General features: G+C 46.4%; 1 protein-coding gene across 5 annotated transcripts in view; it reads left to right on the top strand.

The window, feature by feature from the left end:
• The window catches only part of HPCAL1 (hippocalcin like 1), a 68324-nt gene extending 51174 nt beyond the window's left edge, over positions 1–17150 (top strand). For all 5 annotated transcript variants that reach the window (XM_072858617.1, XM_072858614.1, XM_072858613.1 and 2 more), the window contains 3 exons: positions 11569–11971; positions 13127–13232; positions 15959–17150. In XM_072858617.1, coding sequence (XP_072714718.1) covers positions 11594–11971; positions 13127–13232; positions 15959–16056 — 582 coding nt within the window. In that variant the 5' untranslated portion in view covers positions 11569–11593 and the 3' untranslated portion in view covers positions 16057–17150. The remainder of the gene's footprint in view (positions 1–11568; positions 11972–13126; positions 13233–15958) is intronic.
• The last annotated feature ends 317 nt before the right edge of the window (positions 17151–17467 follow it).

Here is a 17467-nt window from a genome sequence, read left to right as displayed (position 1 = left end):
GCCGGGTCGATGCACCATCGTTCAATGGGGTCATCCTCAGCTGCGGCTCCTCTCCTTTTCCAAAACAGAAGGTTTTGGCACGAAAATGCCGAAGAGGTGTGTCCTGGGCTGGGCTATGGGGTATATAAATGTCCGTCTGTCCGCCGTGCCCCACCACCCCTCCTGCAATTGGAAATGTTGGTGCTGCAGAGAGGAAATACGGGGGTCAGCCTTCCTTTGGGAGCCCAGCTGATGCTTGCTGCTGCGTTTGAGTTGTGAAACTTAAGGGAGATCTCAAGATAAGTCTGACAATTCACAATCTTTGCAATAGAGGGTCAAGAAACTTAAAAAAAAAAAAAGTCAACCACAAGGATGTGAGGGCCTGAAGTGCTTTTAAGGTACTGCCTACCCTCTTCAGAGCATGGGGGAAATGTGGGACTACTTCTGTTGTGCTGGGTGTATCTCAGGAAAGTCCAGCAGCAGGATCATGCCTGTGTTTGCAGAGGTGAGAGAGAAGAGGCTGAACGGGAGGCTCAGCCAGGGCAGAGCATCAGCTGGAGGATCTGCCTGGTGCCTCCATGGTCCAGACTGCCTTCAGCTGAGCAGGTAAAACTTCACCGTCCTCTGGCAGGAACCTCTTCCCCAATGCCAATGTGACTCCAAATATCTACATCAGTTTTGGAGCTGACTCCTCTGATCCTGAAAGTGGTACGTTCGCTGTCCTTCCCTTTTCAACATACATACTGCCAACAAAAAGCCGTTAGCAGGCTTCAAGGCAAATGGAAGCGGCCTCGCTCTTAAGTGCTGAGAGATGATGTCTGCACACCCGGGAGAAAGCATCACGTCAGAAACTTTCAGTTAGTGCACCATCCTCCACCAGCGTGGCCCTCCTTTTAGCCACCACTGCATCCTTTAAACACTTTTTTCCTGTTCCTCTCAAGAGGAAAAAATAAATGATAAATTATTGTGTTGATGCTAGGCAAATGTTGCACTTACGGAAAGGTCTTGTTGACATGGTTTCTCACACAGGATACCTTCTCCCCGTGCAGAAAAGTTGCTGAAAATTTCCAGGAAAATAGATGTGTCATCCCTTTTTTAAAAAAAAAAAAAAAGACAGCCTGGTGGCTAGTGTGGATCTTGGTTTGTGAAAGATGCAGAAGTTGGTGAAAGTGTTGGGTTTAGTGGGATTTTCTGTAGCCCTGTTAGAAGTGGAGCTGATGAGTAGTTGATATCAGGTATAGCCGATGATGTGCTTTTTTTTTTTTTTTTTTTTGCCTTCGCTGAAACAAAGTTCATTAAGATAGTGCCATCTGAAAGGGAGACCGTAAGGCGGTATCAGGAGTGGGTTTTTTCCCTCATCCCTTTCTCCCCCCATGAATGTCCACCTTCAACATCGCTGTTGAGAGAAGACACTAATTTCCTGTTTTTCCAGTCGAGACCTTCACCGATGTGGCACCGAGTGGTGGGACAGGATGTGCCCCCAGTGTGGTCTCAGGTGGAGGTCAGCTCTTCTCATCCCACGCCTGTTGGGGTGCTTCCTGCTGCAAACCCATCGCATCTCCTTCCTGTTACCGAACTCAGTTAGGGATGAAAATACACCCATTTGGCCACTACTGGCATCACTTATATTTATATAAAATTCAGCATGATTTGATTTTCCATTTGCTTTCTTACCCAGCCTGCTGACAGAGACTCCGCTCCAGGCAGCCCTCACCTGCGGCGCTCAGAAAAGCACATTTTGTGTGGATATTGCTGGGAATGGAGCCCTGTGGTGGAGGTTAATGAAAACAGTGATGTCTTAAATGTGGATTGCATGGTTTGCTTCCAAGATGATTTGCATTCAAGTGTTGAATGCCATGCAGAAACGCCAGAGAAGAGAAAGGATTTTCATAGGGCTGTTCTTGGTGGACCTAAAAATGTCATCGTGTGTCTGGGTCAGGGGGTCTTCAGCTGTCTCCTGTGATATGGAGCTCCCCTTCTCTTAGACAGACAGTCATATTGCTCTTCTGCATAATTTATAGTGAACACACTTAAAAGCAAATCATACTGTCGAGTGTTCAAGATTAATGCAAATTGCAACTACTTAGCACGTGGGCTGGGACTGGAGGTGTCCTGCCATGCTGCTGCCTCCGCCGCTGCTTGCCATGGACACAGGTGCTGGGAGAGTCCAGCAAGCACAGTCCCTGACAGCTCAGTGAAGGGGTGGTGTCCATTTTTGTACAGCTTTTGCAGGAGCTAGTCACAAATTAATCCGATGTCTCCTGTTTTCTGGAGAACTTCTCCCATTTTTAATCATGGGAACTTAAGTAAGAGGTGAGAGGGGGTATTACTTATATCCCTGAGCATCATACATGGCTGGAGAGATGGTCTGTCATACCACCGCTGATCAAGCAAAGATGTCCTTGTCTCTGCAATTATATGGAAAATGGCACTTTGTGGTTGGGATCCTCCTAACAGGGACGCCAACGCCTCGCTCATCCCTGCGACCGTCTGGAGTTCACACCACCGAGGTGCTGCCTTGGGCAAACACCCATGTGTGCCCTCGCACACGTTGCCCGTGGGGAGCCACCAGCCCAGGCATGCCTTGGCGTGGGCAGACCTTGGCATCCCAGGAGGACAGCAGGAGTTTGCCCCAGATGGGTGCCTGCATCCCAGCACAGATTTTGCTGTAATTCAGTATGCGGTGTTTGGTATTGCGTTCTCAAGGCACGAAGGTTTGCGGTTGTCCTGATAGTAACCTGAGCACAAACCTCGGATCACGTTCCTCATGACGCTCTTGTCCAAGATGTGTGCTGGGTATGTGGCTTTCCTACACCTGATAGTAGTCTCTGCACTTTTGGCTCCTTGATTTTAAAAATAAATTTAAAAAATTCCTTTGAGTCACCTGCACCAAGACTTGAGTAATATCCTCAGCTAGCGTAGAGCTTGGGCTGATTGCTACCAGCAGAAGATTGGGTCTCCTGCTGCCTGAATTGCTACATCCAGTGGAACCAGGTTCCTTCCTTACTGGTGGGATGCTGTTCTCATGTAGTTATTTTACAGAGTTTTTATTTCACAGGGTTTTTACTCCTCTGCAAGAAAAAAAGTTAAACTCTAGGTTTGCTTTTAGATTTTTAACGTCAGCTTTTTTTTCATTCAGCAAAGAGGAAAATAAAGGTGTGAAACAATTGGATTACTATCAGTAGTGATTGCCACTGAAGGGGAAAGAGAACAATGTTTTGAGAAGAATTTTGGTTTAGTGGAGTGTATTTCTACAGGGAAGTTAACCAGTGGCTTTTGTGCTATTTTAAAGTGATGATCTGTGTAAAAAAGCTTATTTAGAAAGCTAGATTAATAAAATAAACAGATGCATTTATATTAGATTTGAGATTTTTGGAACAAAAAATTGGGTAGTAGTAGAAACAGCTGTGTATTTGGGGGATGAAAATGTTGGTGACAAACAGTCTTTCTCTTTTGGTAGATTTTTTTTCCTCCCAGTGTTTCAGTATTTTTAATTAAGCATCTAAATAAATGTTAGTTGAATTTTTGTTAAAGGTAGTTCGTTAGCGTATCTCCAAAATCACATTTTTCAGCATCTTTCTCCTAAGCATACCTCTGCTAAATAATGCTTTTTTTTAAAAAAAAAAGTTTATTTCCACTCTTTGAAAACAAACCCAGTTCTCCTCTCTCCCCTGTTTCAAATTAGCGACCCTGAAATCCCCTTGATTCTTCCAGTCCCCATGTCTCAGCACAGTACCTGCAGCTGGGGAAGGGAAGGCTGTCAGATCTCGCTTTCCCTTTCTTTTTTCTTTTTTTTTAATTTTTATTTTCTTTTTTCTCATTTAAGCATCATTAGCAGTGAGGATGGTCTTGCAGACCAGCCTCTGAGGGCTGACTATCATCTGTCACTGTCTCTTTAGCAAGTGTCATTGTCCCCACACTCTCCATCTTCTGCACGTGAATGGTTTCGATGCTATGGGGTTTGTTCAGGTGCAGCTGGCTGGCTCTTGATACTGCCATACTTCGGCTAATTATACTGAAATTTAATCCAGCATCCTTTCTCCGAGGGCTGTAATTATTCTGTAGGGAGGACAGCTATGTAAAAAGTGGGAAGACAGCCCATATTTGTCCCTCGAATCGGTACATACGCATCCCTTAATGCAAGCAAACAAGCCTTTTAAGAAGTCGGCGTGCCATTGAAGATCCTTTGATGTTTTAGGGACTTTTTGAAGGTGGCTTTGCACACCAGGAGAGGAGAAGAGACTGATATATTGCGTCTCCACTAGCGTAGCCGGGTGCTCAACATGGGCTGCAGTGCAGAGCATCTCGCCTCGACGGGCAGCGCCTGTGATGCATTGCTGCCCCTTCCGCTGCCCCCTGCGCAGGACTGCTGCGTTAAGGAAGCTTCCTGGGGGTGGCCAGCAAGGAAAGGGTGGGAAGCTGGATGTTCATCAATTAAATAAATGCATCATATGAAACTTCTAACATCCAATGACAAGACAGCCCAACGGTGCTAATTCTGTGATTTTAATTATATTAAAAATATAATGCCCTGTGCTGATTTTTATCACTTTTTTCCCTTTCTTTGTAAACTGCGAGGCTGCAAAGCTCTCTCTGGTTTCCCGGTTCCCATCAGGCACCTTTCCCTGTCCTGCAGGCCTGCACTCACAGAGGTTTATTTAAAATTATATATCACAATAGTATCTTCAATGAACATGACGTGGGTTTTTCCTCATGCAACACAGCCTTCCCCGAAAAAGACCTTGTACGGTAAGACAGTGTGCTGACATGTTTTCCTTGCTCTGTAGCATTATGTAAACAAACTGTAAATTTTTTTTTTTTTTTTTTTTTTAAAGCCTTGCCAACTTTGCACAGCATCTGAAGACAAAATAGGGCTGGCTGCTTCTCCCTTGGTTTTGTTAAAAAAAAAAAAAAGAAAAAAAGGAAAGGGCAAAAGCAGGAGATGAGGAAAATCCACTCATGATTTTCTTTTCCTCTCTGCAATCACAAGCTGCATTGCTGCCCAATCTGCTCCCACCCAAATTAACCCAATTTCCTAATTTACTCAAAATATTTCTGTGCTTTTCTTACTGCATCGGAAATATTTGCCCTATACAGTAATGAGCTCTCCTCCCTGATCTGGAGAATGTTATGGAGAGCTCCCTGAGGAACTGTCACTTTTCTGGTCCCAACGCAGGTCTCATTTTTTCCTCATTAGCAGCAATTCATGAATGTTTGGGAGTGTTTTGTGGTTCTTTTGTTTCTTTGCAGTGAATTTGTACCCGCGCCCTCGATGGCGAACTCTCATCTCCTGGTGATGGGGGTCGGTGTCGGCGGGCGCAGCGGGTACCAGCGTACCCCGGCTTGTTGCAGTGACTGCAACGGCTGGGAAGATACTGCCGCTATCATCTGCAAATGCCTCTGCACCGTGTAGCAATGATTCGAACATAAAATGGTTCTCAGGCTAATGCATTGATGCTCGATGTCAGAGACTAATTGATTTTTCCCTGTAAATCAGCAACATAATCCCGATTAAAGTGACTTCAATAGACAGGAGCAATCCAGAGACCTGTAAGTGAATTTCTTAGGTTTCAGCCCTTGCAGCCAACTCCATGAAATTAATGTGCCAGCCTGGAAATATTCCTCTTGCATAGCTATTTGCAGGATTGGAGCCTTTGTAATTATATCTTTCTTTGGTGAGCTGGGGGTAGGTGGTTGTCTCTAGTGGGTTTTCATCCCAGACGTGGAATCGGGTTTTCAAGACCACACAGTTCCTGGGTACGTGTTTATGGATAAACTTACAAAGTAAGGTGGTTGGAGGTCTGTTACCAATTCACTGCACCTTTTGGAAGGACGTTCGATGTACATACCTGAATTGTTACTGAGTTGTCTGGAACTGAAAATGTGGGTGATACAGGGGGCAGTCCTTCCCCTTCACCCACTTTTTTTAATAAGCTTCTGAAAAGGATTTAACTTGAAAATAAGTTGCAAGTAAGCAATATTACTCATTTAAATAAAAGCGTGATTAGTCATTGAAAGTGAAAAATGTAAAAAGCCCATGTATTTATTTAGTATAGTCTGTTCTTCGCTTGTCAGGTTTCGTTTCTCTTTCTGTTTCCCCAAAGGCAGCAGAGGAAGGAGCTTCAGCTCCTCTTGACACCAGCCTTTCACATCTCAAACCCCTCAGCGTTTCTGCAGGGTTTGAATTTTTCGCAGCATTATTGATTGAGGTTTCTCTTTTGTCTCGCTCCTTCTATTACGAACTTTTCAAGAGGTTAAGATATTCCTTGTTGCACTTCAAACTTTATGAAAAGGTGTTACTTTTGGCCCCAAGTCTACAGCTTGAGAAGATGAAGTGGGTGCTGCAGTAGCTGGTATGTGAGCTGGTATGTGGTTGGTGCTGCTTTTGCCGCAGGGCAGGAAAGAAGTTCACATGAGTTTACCAGGCAGGACAAGGTATCTATAGCAACGTATTTGTATATCCTGTGCCTTCTCTATTGCAACACTCTTTGCTTAGTCTACTGGCATTAAAACGTGTAACAAAATCTCCTCTTTACTCCAGAGTTCATCATCTGTCCCAGGCCCGTGTAATTGCACATTTCCCCTCCCAGTTCAGATCAGATGCGTTTACTGGCCCTGGGCAAAGCATGATCCAGAGGATGTCGTTATAATCCCATTTTGCAGCCTATCTGCTATGTGATCTTTTCTTATCACTAGGCATTTGTTGGTAGCTGGGGTGCCCAAGAACCCGTCTCCCTCTTGCAGCTTGGCCCACAGGAGCTGGAGTCTTCTTAAATACATCTCTGCATTGCCTGAGTTGGTGAGCACTGGTGCTACCAGAGCCCAAAACATTTTTTCCCAAGGGTGTGTTACTGAAGTGTGTCAGCACAGATCTTTAGTGACTGAGGCTTTTATTTGGACTACCTGTGGGGTTTTGTGTTTTTGTTTTTGTTTTGTTTGTTTGTTTGTTTTTTAATACAAGGGTCAAACTTTTAAAAAATACAGCCTCAGAACAAGGTACCACAGTTGCTGAATTGCCCCAGGGGAGCAGGACCTCCTCATGGCTCTCATCTTCACCTGGCTGTAGGAAAAAGGATATTGAGGCTATTTCACAGAATGGTTGAGGTTGGCAGGGACCTCTTGAAATCGTCCAGTCCACCGCCCCTGCTCAAGCAGGGTCAGCTAGAGCAGATTGCCCAGGACCATGTCCAGTTGCGTTTTCAGTATCTCCAAGGATGGACACTTCACAGTTTCTCTGGGCAACCTATGCCAGTGTTTGACCACCATTACTGTAAAATAGTGTTTCCAAGCAAAGCCTTTCTTAACATGATGCTCACAAGGTCCCTGTGGGCTAAATCATTTTGTCTCTTCTTCTGCACCCCAAGGCAGAATGCATCGGTGATGGATCTGATGCTTTAGGTGTTTTAATAAAAAAAATCTTCCTTCCCTATGGGAATGGTTCTTGCCTTTCAGATCAACTTAGAGCAGTATTTGCTGCCTGGCTTATGCTGTTCATTTGCTTTGGGCTCCTGCAGTCCCAGAGGCACTGTGCTACAGGTTCAGGACCATAACACATCTCAGACACGCTTGTTCTGTTTTATAAGTGAGCACTGCAAGAGAAAATGGTGCTAGATTTCCCCCTGCAAAGCAGATAGCTCAGATAATACAAAGAGTATTTATTCTGTTTCTCTGTGCATTCTTTCTCTGATGGAGAGCACCTCTGTCCTACAGACCGGGATTTCACCAATTTTCCTCTTTTTATTAACACTAAATCAGTATCCAAGGGGGTTTGCACAAGGAAGTGCATCTCTAAGGAGTCATTCCTCCTTTTGCAGCCGTATCTGGTTCACTAAGAGGATCCCACTTCAAGGGGGTTTTGCCTTCAGAAGGTTTGCAGTGAAAAAGCCGGGTTGGTCTCTGGCTTTCTGGGTTGTGTGCTTGGAGAACGCGTTTACCCGCAGTAACTGGTGGTTGACAGCGAGTTCGTCTAAAAGTAGGATGCGCTGAGCTTTGCTACAAGTATGTCGAATACTTCAGTGCGTGGATGCTGACAACCAGTCCATCTATTGGTAAAAACACAGAACTGCTACTTTAGCTGTTTCATCGTTAGTTACTCACTGTAGTGCTGCGTAACGGGTGTGCGTCTTGGCCTCAGTAAAAGACCTTTTTTCTCATTGCTAGGTTTTTGCTATGTCATTATTGCTTATTATTTGGACAGAGGATATATTCAGGTAGGAGTTCTCTGGCATCTCGGTTTCTAGCCTGGGTGGATGTAGCTTATTGCAGGCAGCAGCATCACCACCACATAATTTTAACAAAAAATTTGGCGTGAAACTGGAACAAAAATGCATCTGCATTTCCCCCTGTTTGAGCCTGACATGACTGAGCATCGCTTTCATGAGCAATGATATACTTGTGAAGTCTGCTGGTCCTTAATTATACTTCCAAGCTTTTCCTTGTCTGATCACCTCAAGGGCATTCCTGTGATTACGTTTGTTACTGCCATGATAGTGCTGGATGCTCTGAGGGCTTTTGCTCGTCAAGCTAAGCAGGGACGGTCCTCGCTGCAGTGTGTGTGGCATCACTTCCCTGGATTTCACACTGGCGTGGGGGGAAGCGAGGGACTGGCGGGCTGTGCTGGAGTTAGGTCTCTGCTGACTGCCCGGGGCAGCGTTGGGTGCAAGGACTTCTCTCCTCCCTGGCCTTCTACACCCACTGCAGCGAGTGATGTGGCCGGTACAGGCCCCCCCAGCCTAATCACAGGACTGATCTGAGCATCCCAGACCCACTCCCTGTGATTTCCATTAGCAGCCATCCTCTGAGTGGTCTTGTGGCTAAATCAGCCGCTGAGCCTCTGGAAAGTGATTTGATGAAAGCATTTTATAGCAATCGAATGAAATGTCAGTTGGATGCCAGCAGCAGGGGTTGCTGTCATGATTAACGAGATATTTAGGCATTTCATTTTGGAGGAGCTACCTGCAACACAATTCACATCAAAGCTGGGTTTTTTTAGATGGGCTTTAATAAATTAATGTTAATGTTGGTTATTTAATTATTCGTAACAAATTAGTTACAACAACTGCAGGGTTACGTTTGGGTTGAACACCTTATGAAGCCTTTCAGAAAGCTCATATGCAAAAAAGGGTTGTGTTCAGGGCATTGCACATTACTTTTCTGATATAAAAAGATTTAAAAGAGGAGGAAGGGTTGAAATAACCTGTAATTTGTTGAATGCAAAGACTACTTGAATATAAGGCTTTTGAAGCTGATATTAAATGAGCATCCTTCCCCATAACAGGATATATCTTACTGCTAGTAGAAGTAGTGAAATCTAATTACTCTGTTGTCTAGGGGCCTCTATTTTTAAGGGAACAGGAATAATAAAGATATTATAGGAACAGGGAGAAATGGCATTAAACCTTTTCAAACCTCTTAGCTGCCAGTTGGAAGTTTTACCGTGCCTTCCCCAACCCTGTGTGTGATTAAAGCCGAGTTTATTTCTGCTTAAAGTTCAGCTCCTGCATTAAGCCGGCTCTGCTGCTCCTCCTGCCCCTATCCCAGGGAAGTCTGAGACAGCTGCCAGCGAGGCACGGACTGCTTTTGGACCGGGCATCATGAAGCCAAGGGGATTCACTGAGGGACAGGACCCAAAGGCACCTCCTCGCCCAAGGACGGACACATAGTGTTACAATTTCTGCACTTAAAAAAAGGACCGCGGTCGATCCATTATTTGCTCCAAGCCACTGTTTTCTGCAAATTGACTGCAGCAGAGTAGAATATTGTGTTTTCTGCCTTCAGCACTTCAAGGATGAATATCTGGAGCAGGGGAGATTCAAAGATGGAAAGGCAGCGGGAGCACCTGGGAGTTAGTGGTTTAACTGGAGGGCAGCCCAGTGCTCTCCTATGGATGATGCTGGCAGGGACCGGGAGCTGTAGCATCCCTGTGTGTTGGGAGCAAGCAGAGGTGTGTCAGGGGCCCGGAGAAAACTCTGCAATATAGTGGACAAAAATAAAGCTTTGGAGCTGAAATATTGGCAGCTTTTCTAGAAAACAGAAGTGCTAATGATAACACAGTTTTCCGTTAAGCCCGATGCATTGAACTAATGAGCAGCTGGCTGGTTTTTGTCTCCGAGCATTAAGCCACAGAGCAGGATGTGGATTTTTTGCATTGCTGAGGCGACACAGAGACTAAGTGGAATACAAATAAAACGAGTGTAAATTCAGCTGTTGAAAATCTCTCTGCTGTAGAGCAACTTATTTTTTGCTGACCTTTAACTTTTTTTTTTTTAGGTTCTTACGCATGCCTGGGATTTTTACTTTCTGGGAAGCACTTAGTCCCTGTTATATTTTTCCCGGCCTCTGCACGCTTTGTTGCTCAGTTCTTGCAGTTTCTGAGTAGCCACGCAGTGTTGGCCTATTACTAACCTGCCTTCTGCACCGGCTGGGAGCGAGCCTAATGGGCATAACAGACTGTGCAGAGAAATGTCATTTGTGCCGGAGCACTCACAGGGGTTTGGATGTGACTTTGTGCAAAGCTTGTGGATAAACCTCTTGAGTCTGGGGAAGGAGATGCGGCTCAACCTATTGCTTGGCAGCCCGGTTTGGTTATTGCTGGGAAGCCATGAAAGGCTGAAAGGGATAAAAGCCAAAAATACATCATGATATCTTTTTTCCCTGTTGTTTCCTAAGTGCAGATTGACCATCTTTCATTTCGTTGAAGGAGCTTTCCTGTCGCTGGGCAGTCTCGCCTGCGCAGTCACCTGCGCGTCACAGGCGCTGTCAAAGGAGGGAACAAACCCAGCCCCCTCCTGAAATCCTGATCAAATCCTGAGGTTGAAATGCCCTTTTGCCCACATTGAGGAATACTGAACTTACTAAATAAACTTATATAAAAGTATAAACCCCAATAAACCTGGAAGGAGTTGCTTTGCCAAACATTTTGCTTTAAAAAGCCCTTTTCTCTGCTTGTCCGGGGAGGCAGAAGGTTGCGATCTGCTGGAAAGGATGAACTCCCTTGTGCCGGTGCTGCTGTCACGGGAGGAGATGCTCCATAAGCCAAGGGGTTTCAAAGAGCATCTGGACGATGTGAACGCGGCTGGCACAGAGCCACCTGCCCTTTCTGCCCCTTGCCTTGTCCCTGCTTACTTTCACTTTTGAATAGATGGATTTTACTTTTCATTGCTGCTGCTGTCCCTTCCCGCTCGGTCATCGCAGCAGATCAGCCTGCCGGAGTGGGTCAGGAGTTGGGATCCAGACCTGGGCATCGCAAGCCATGTGATAGAGTGGGATTGTAGCAGAGAAATAAAATAGTGAGGATTATTATTTCCTAGATAATAAGGATTAATAATAAGGGTTAATATTTCCCAAATAGTCCCTCCCAAACTGCTTTCCCTTGTCCTTCCGTGGCATACTAGTAACTGAGAGAGCTGGGAGGAGAGGAGAAGAGGCCAGATGAAATGAGATATTTTCCTAGTGATTTGTAGCATCCTTTTTCTGCTCTTTCCCCCTTGCCCCGCGCAAGTTCTGTGCTTCCCGCAGGGTTCTGCCTGCCCCCGGCCCCTCTCCACCGAGTGGGGCTGGAGCTCAGGCAGATGCTCTCTTGCTTTGCAGCCGCTGAACCCAGATCCAGAAGAGGATGGGGAAGCAGAACAGCAAGCTGCGCCCTGAGGTGCTCCAGGACCTGCGTGAGAACACCGAGTTCACAGACCACGAGCTGCAGGAGTGGTACAAGGGCTTCCTAAAAGATTGCCCAACAGGCCATTTGACTGTGGAAGAGTTCAAAAAAATATACGCTAATTTTTTCCCCTACGGCGACGCGTCAAAGTTTGCGGAGCATGTGTTCCGCACCTTTGACACCAACGGCGACGGGACGATTGACTTTAGGGAATTTATCATCGCCCTGAGCGTCACCTCTCGGGGCAAGCTGGAACAGAAGCTGAAGTGGGCGTTTAGTATGTACGACCTGGACGGCAACGGGTACATCAGCCGCGGGGAAATGCTAGAAATAGTGCAGGTGAGGCATCGTCTCTATTTTATATTTTATTCATGTTGCTGTAACCTCTTCAACTTGAGACATCTGGAGCTGGAGTTGAGGGGTGTGCTGAGCTGGGTCCCTCCTGCCCCAGGGAGGCTCCTGAGCCCCTGGTCCCCAAAAGGACACTGGGGGCCATGGCGGGACCTATGAGGTGCAAATGAGGAAAGAGCCCGAGGGACAAACAGAGCACTGTGCAGCTGGCCTGCAGCCAAAAGCTTGCAGCTCTCCCTGGGGATTTCTTAGTGGGGTGTTGATGGGATCAAAAAACCCTAAATGCAAATTTTACTGACCGGATTAATCTCAAAATTAATACCTTGAAACTTCAAATCTGAGTCAACGTGAGCTCCAAATGAAAGGCACATCTTCCTCTCCCGAAGGCTGGGGCCGCATAGCCCGGGGGCTGTAGCAGGGGGGCGTGCAGGGCAGAGCCCCCTGTGCCCCTGCCCCACGTGCCGTCAGGGCTCAGCCTTGGCAGTGGGCTGCTTGCCGTCCGCCCTGCAGCTGGGGTGTGTCTCCAGTGCACTGCAGGGGAATGCATCCAGCCAGTGCCCCGGCGGTTGGTCCTCATGGCTGGGCAGGGGTGGTTTAGGAGGAGGGCTAGGACTGGAGGTGTCCTAAAGAAGTCTTGTCTTTATTCACGTTCTCGTAAGTCTGAAAATGCATTTCTTTACCCATCCACAAAGAAAAACAACTCCTATTCCTATATATTCATATTCAGCTGTAATCCATACAACACCCCACACGCATACACCTAAGTGAGTGTATGTTGAGAGCCAGCCGAAGAGGCGATGGCTTAGCCCAGTTGCAGAAAAGAGAATTACACACCATTGCCTCCTGTATTTTAGCTCAATCCTGCTCGTACATTAATCTAAGCCCTGACTGTCAGTTAAACTGACCCAGCAGTGTGGGAGCTTCTTTTGAAGTGCGAATGAATACAGGAAAGAAAAATAAAAAAAGCTGCAGTCAGAAATTCGTATTTGTTTTGGTTTATAAAGTCCCACAGCTGCCTGCCAGGGTCAGCTGCCTTTTTTTATTGCTACGGGCTTAAATGCTTTTTCTCAGTCCTGATGCTTTATTGTTTGGGTTGTGTTTTTCCTTTTTTTTTTTTTTTTTTTTTTTTTCTTTAATACTCAGGCAATCTACAAAATGGTTTCATCAGTAATGAAAATGCCAGAAGATGAATCCACTCCCGAGAAGCGAACAGACAAGATCTTCAGACAGATGGACACAAACAACGATGGTAGGATCTCCACCAGCACCCCTTCATAGGCTCTAGGTGATGGTATTGGGGGGGGGTGGGATAGAGGGCAGGGATGTCCCCACCGGAAACCCTGGTCTCTGCCTGGCCTCAGTGAGCTTCTCTGGTCCATAACAAATAGGGTGAAGAAGCAGGCAGTGCGTGAAAGACTTTCCTGCTGGGGGGACAAAGGGATGGGAGGGGAGCAGTCCTTCCCTGACATTTCATGGGTAAATCCCCTTCTGCAAAGGCTCCTCTGAAACTGCTCTGAGTCCAATGTCTGGGTTGTTTTCTCTGGGTGTAGCACGAACTGGGCACAAGGTTGCCCTTGATAGAGTTGCAGTCCTGGGCTTGTCATCCATAATGAGGATCGGGGATGTGGTTGGGTACCTGGAAGCAAAAATTCCCCTGGGTCCATAATACTTATTTTCTGTACATGTTTATGGCGTGTGTATGTATACGCATGGTCGCACGCGGTCCTGCAGCATTTACGCTGTTGCAGCATGCACGTCGGGGGGATGTAACAGCTCCCGAGCCAATTATGGAGCCACTCGATAAATTATCTGACAGCGTACCCGTCACAACCCCTCCACCTGAGCTAGCTCATTTCCTTAGGCTTGAAAAACACAGGCAAAATTGAGCAATTTCCTCTGCCCATCAGCCTGCTGACATGTTTCCTCTTGTCGCAGTCGAGGTGGAGCTTTCCCTGGGAATTACCCTGGCAGTGGCCGAGGTGGCAGCTGCCCATGTCGAAATCAGGAGCTGTATCCTACTGATGTGCTCAGTGGGAGCAAAGATTTGGTTCTAGTGCTGAGATGTGGAGACCTGGAAAAATATGATCTTATGTATAGAAAGGTTTATATTTAAGAGCATTTTATGGCTGTGTTTTGGCATCTGCTGCTGCAGCCCCCGGGGAAAATTCCTGGCCTTGCTGAAGTCCTCAAGTATTTTACCTTTGACTTCATCAAAACGTGCACTTTATCCCCTGACTTCACATGTGGAGGCCCCTAAAATAACACGATTAAAGTATTTTTGTTCTGCGGAAAGTAGCGGCATGTGCAGATGTGTGACAGAATAGTGGTCTCAAAACCTGCTATATACATCCTCCATCTGTTGCACTTTGTTGCTGAAATAAAGTCATCCTATTCCCAGTAAAATACCAGCCCTGCAAGCCATGTAGTGCCAAGCAATCAAGTCTGCACAAGGGGAAGTGCGTGTGCTTTTGGTGGCTGGAAATGTTTCCACTTCCCCATCTGACTGTTGGACATCGCTAATAGATTTTGATGTGTGCTTTGCTTTGAAGTGTTGCAAGGAGAGGAGAAAACTAATAAATGTCCCGATAGTTACAAGTGCTCTTTGTCAGACTGATAAAAACTTAAGAAAACACTTGATTTGGGAACATTAGCTTAAAAGCCAGAAATTAGGACAGAAGTATGCCACGGGTGTTTGAGCTTCTGTAATTTCTACAAGAGGAAGGTTTGTTCATTCCTCCCCGTTCAACCTGATTCGGGTGCTGGCCACTGAGCTCAGTCCTCTCCCCGTCCCCGCGGCAGGCTGGAGCATCCTGGGGCTGGTGAAAACAGGCACGATGAGCCTGTGCCTCCCTCCCTTCAGGGGCACGTGGCCAAAAGTGGCAGCAGCCAGCTGCCAAGTGCAAGGTGTTCGTGCCTGGGTCCTGCCTGTCTCAAGCAGAGCAGTTGGGGTTGGGTACGGGTGGCCCTGGGGTGTTGTGTGAGGCTGGGGGTAGGTTGTGCTGGGAGCACGAGATAGACGGGAGATCACCAGACACAGTGCCAGGACGCAGCAAATGCTTGTTTCCTCCAGTTCGTAAGGAAAACTCTTTCATTTCTCATTAATATTGCTACGGCTTATTTCTGCCATGGTTCAGAGTGCTGAAGCAGGAGAGTATTGGTGATAGCAGGCAAGGCAGAGGCTGCTCACGGGCTCCTGATGGCATTTTGTGCAGAGGACTGGTCCTGAGCTCGGGAAAGACCTGCCAGGAGGCTGGGTCGCCCCAGGATGAGGTTGGGAGACCAGATGGGACCTCTCCTCCGTGCTGTGCCACGGGACTGTTGCAGCCAGGGGATGCTGGGGTGGTCGCTCCTCATGGTTGCTCCTCCAGAGATCACCTTTTCAGACCCACAGACTGTTACGGGGTCCGTCCAAGCCAGGCCTAAACCGAAGATGTGTAAACCAGAAATGCTCAGGAGCGACACATGGCAATAGGTGGCTCTCCCAAGGCTGGCTTTTCGCGCTGCGCCGGGGGGCAGGTCCCGTTCCCGTACACCCCACAGGGCACAGCAAGTGGCTTGTAGGCACAGGAGAAGCCATCACTGCTCAGCCCTACGCGTCACAACAAACCGAGAGGGTGCAAAGTGGAGACATTTGGGATATTTAGGTTTAAAATTCCATAGTAATATGGGCATAATTTTCAAAGTGTGCATGTGTTCAGGTACCATACCTTGTGTTTATGTGTCATGTAATTTGTATAGTCTGGTTCTGGGCAAAAAGCTGCCAAATTATATTAGAACAGTTGTTTTTATATTTGGTACGGTCTTTTTAAATAAAAAATAACACTTACCGTGCTAGATTGTTTCGCAGAAGAAAAATGCATCTGGGGTTAAGGGCCTGAGTAGGATTTGGCTGCTGTGCATTGCAGCTACAGCAACGGTGGCAGCAGCAACTGACTTTTTATTTATTATTTCCATTTTGTTTTCCCTCCCTTTCAGGTAAACTGTCGCTGGAAGAGTTCATCAAAGGTGCCAAGAGCGATCCCTCCATTGTGCGGTTGTTACAGTGCGACCCCAGTAGCGCAAGTCAGTTCTGATTAAAGCGGACAGTGTGCACAGAGAATCTCGGCTTGTGTCCAAGCTTTGCTCGACGGATGCCTTCTCAACCATCCCTCCACACTTCGCGGATAAGATCCCATTGCCAGATTGTGTGTGTGTGTGTGTGTCCGAGCGAACCAGCCCTCGCTCCCCTCACTAACACCAGTGCAGCTCTCCTTCGGCAGCTCCGTTTCTGCTTCCCTGTAATGTTACGATTCACTCTACACATTTTAAACGTTAATCGAAAGGTATGTTTACATGCAGCTACAAAAGAGTTCAAATCGCTGGTGAGATACCACTTCACTTAGTCGGTAAGAAAGGTGATGTTCTAGTAGTTCCCGAGAAGATGCTAGGTAGGACTTTTACCCGACATAGCAGATGGTAGATAATTTATTTTGCTTCAGAAATTACTATGTAAAAAAAACAAAAAAAATGTGGACTGAATGGAGTAGAAAGTTAAAAAAAAAAAAAGAAAGAAAAAAAAAAAGCGCAGCTTTCCTGGGCATGGTTCCAGTTTTCTTTTTGAGGAAAATTGCTTGCACTTATCTAATGGTCTTTACTTTCTTTTAATATATATATAAATTATATATATATGGTGAAGTAAAATTTTAAATATTTAGGTCATCTATTTAAGGCATAAAATAGAGTTTGAGCTTTGTTTCTTCTAGTCGTCTGTGATTTATTCAAATCTTGGAGATTGTTTCCTTGTGATATTTATGCATTAGCAAATTGCTGTTCGGAAAGAAATGCATGACTAGCAGTTTGTGGATATTTCACTCTGTTTAATTCCTGAATGCAAATATTTGTTCATTTTTACTGTCAATCATTCCAACGTTACTGTATTAACAAAAGACCTGAAAGGAGTTCATCCTCATTTTGTATTTCTCAGTGGAGTCCTACTTTCTGGTGGTTGCTGCGTTAAATGGCTTTTGAGTGCCCCGAGGTGACGTGACTCGCACTGCTGTTCTCGACTTGGCTACACCTCCTCCCTTTTGCTGTTGATATGTTAATAGTCTTGTGCATTCCAGTGTTATTTAATATCTGCCTAATGCCAAGAAATATTAATTGAAATAAAAGACTACTTTTCTTGTCACTGCCTGTCTTGGTCTAACCCATGCAACAAGTCCCTAGCATCGCGTGTTTGGGGGAAGGACGAGGCTGGCTCCCTGCCTAACGTGTCCCCGTCTTGTCCATACACTGCCTTGTAAGTACGTAGGGTTTTTTGGGAGCCCGCTGTTGTGGCTGGGTTAACACAGCGGTGTTGGTGCCTGTGGGATCCTGCTCCATCCTGGCTGGGTCCTGGGTGAAGGCAATTCCTTGGTGAAGATCACAGGAAGGCGACAGCTCGGTTTCTGCTGGATGCGGAGCAGCTCAAGGCACCAAAGGGAAAGCTGCCGGCCCCACTGGCGC

Source organism: Ciconia boyciana, chromosome 3 (genome assembly GCF_034638445.1).
Source record: "Ciconia boyciana chromosome 3, ASM3463844v1, whole genome shotgun sequence".
NCBI classification, from domain to species: Eukaryota; Metazoa; Chordata; class Aves; order Ciconiiformes; family Ciconiidae; genus Ciconia; species Ciconia boyciana.
This window is presented reverse-complemented; position numbering and strand designations above follow the sequence as displayed.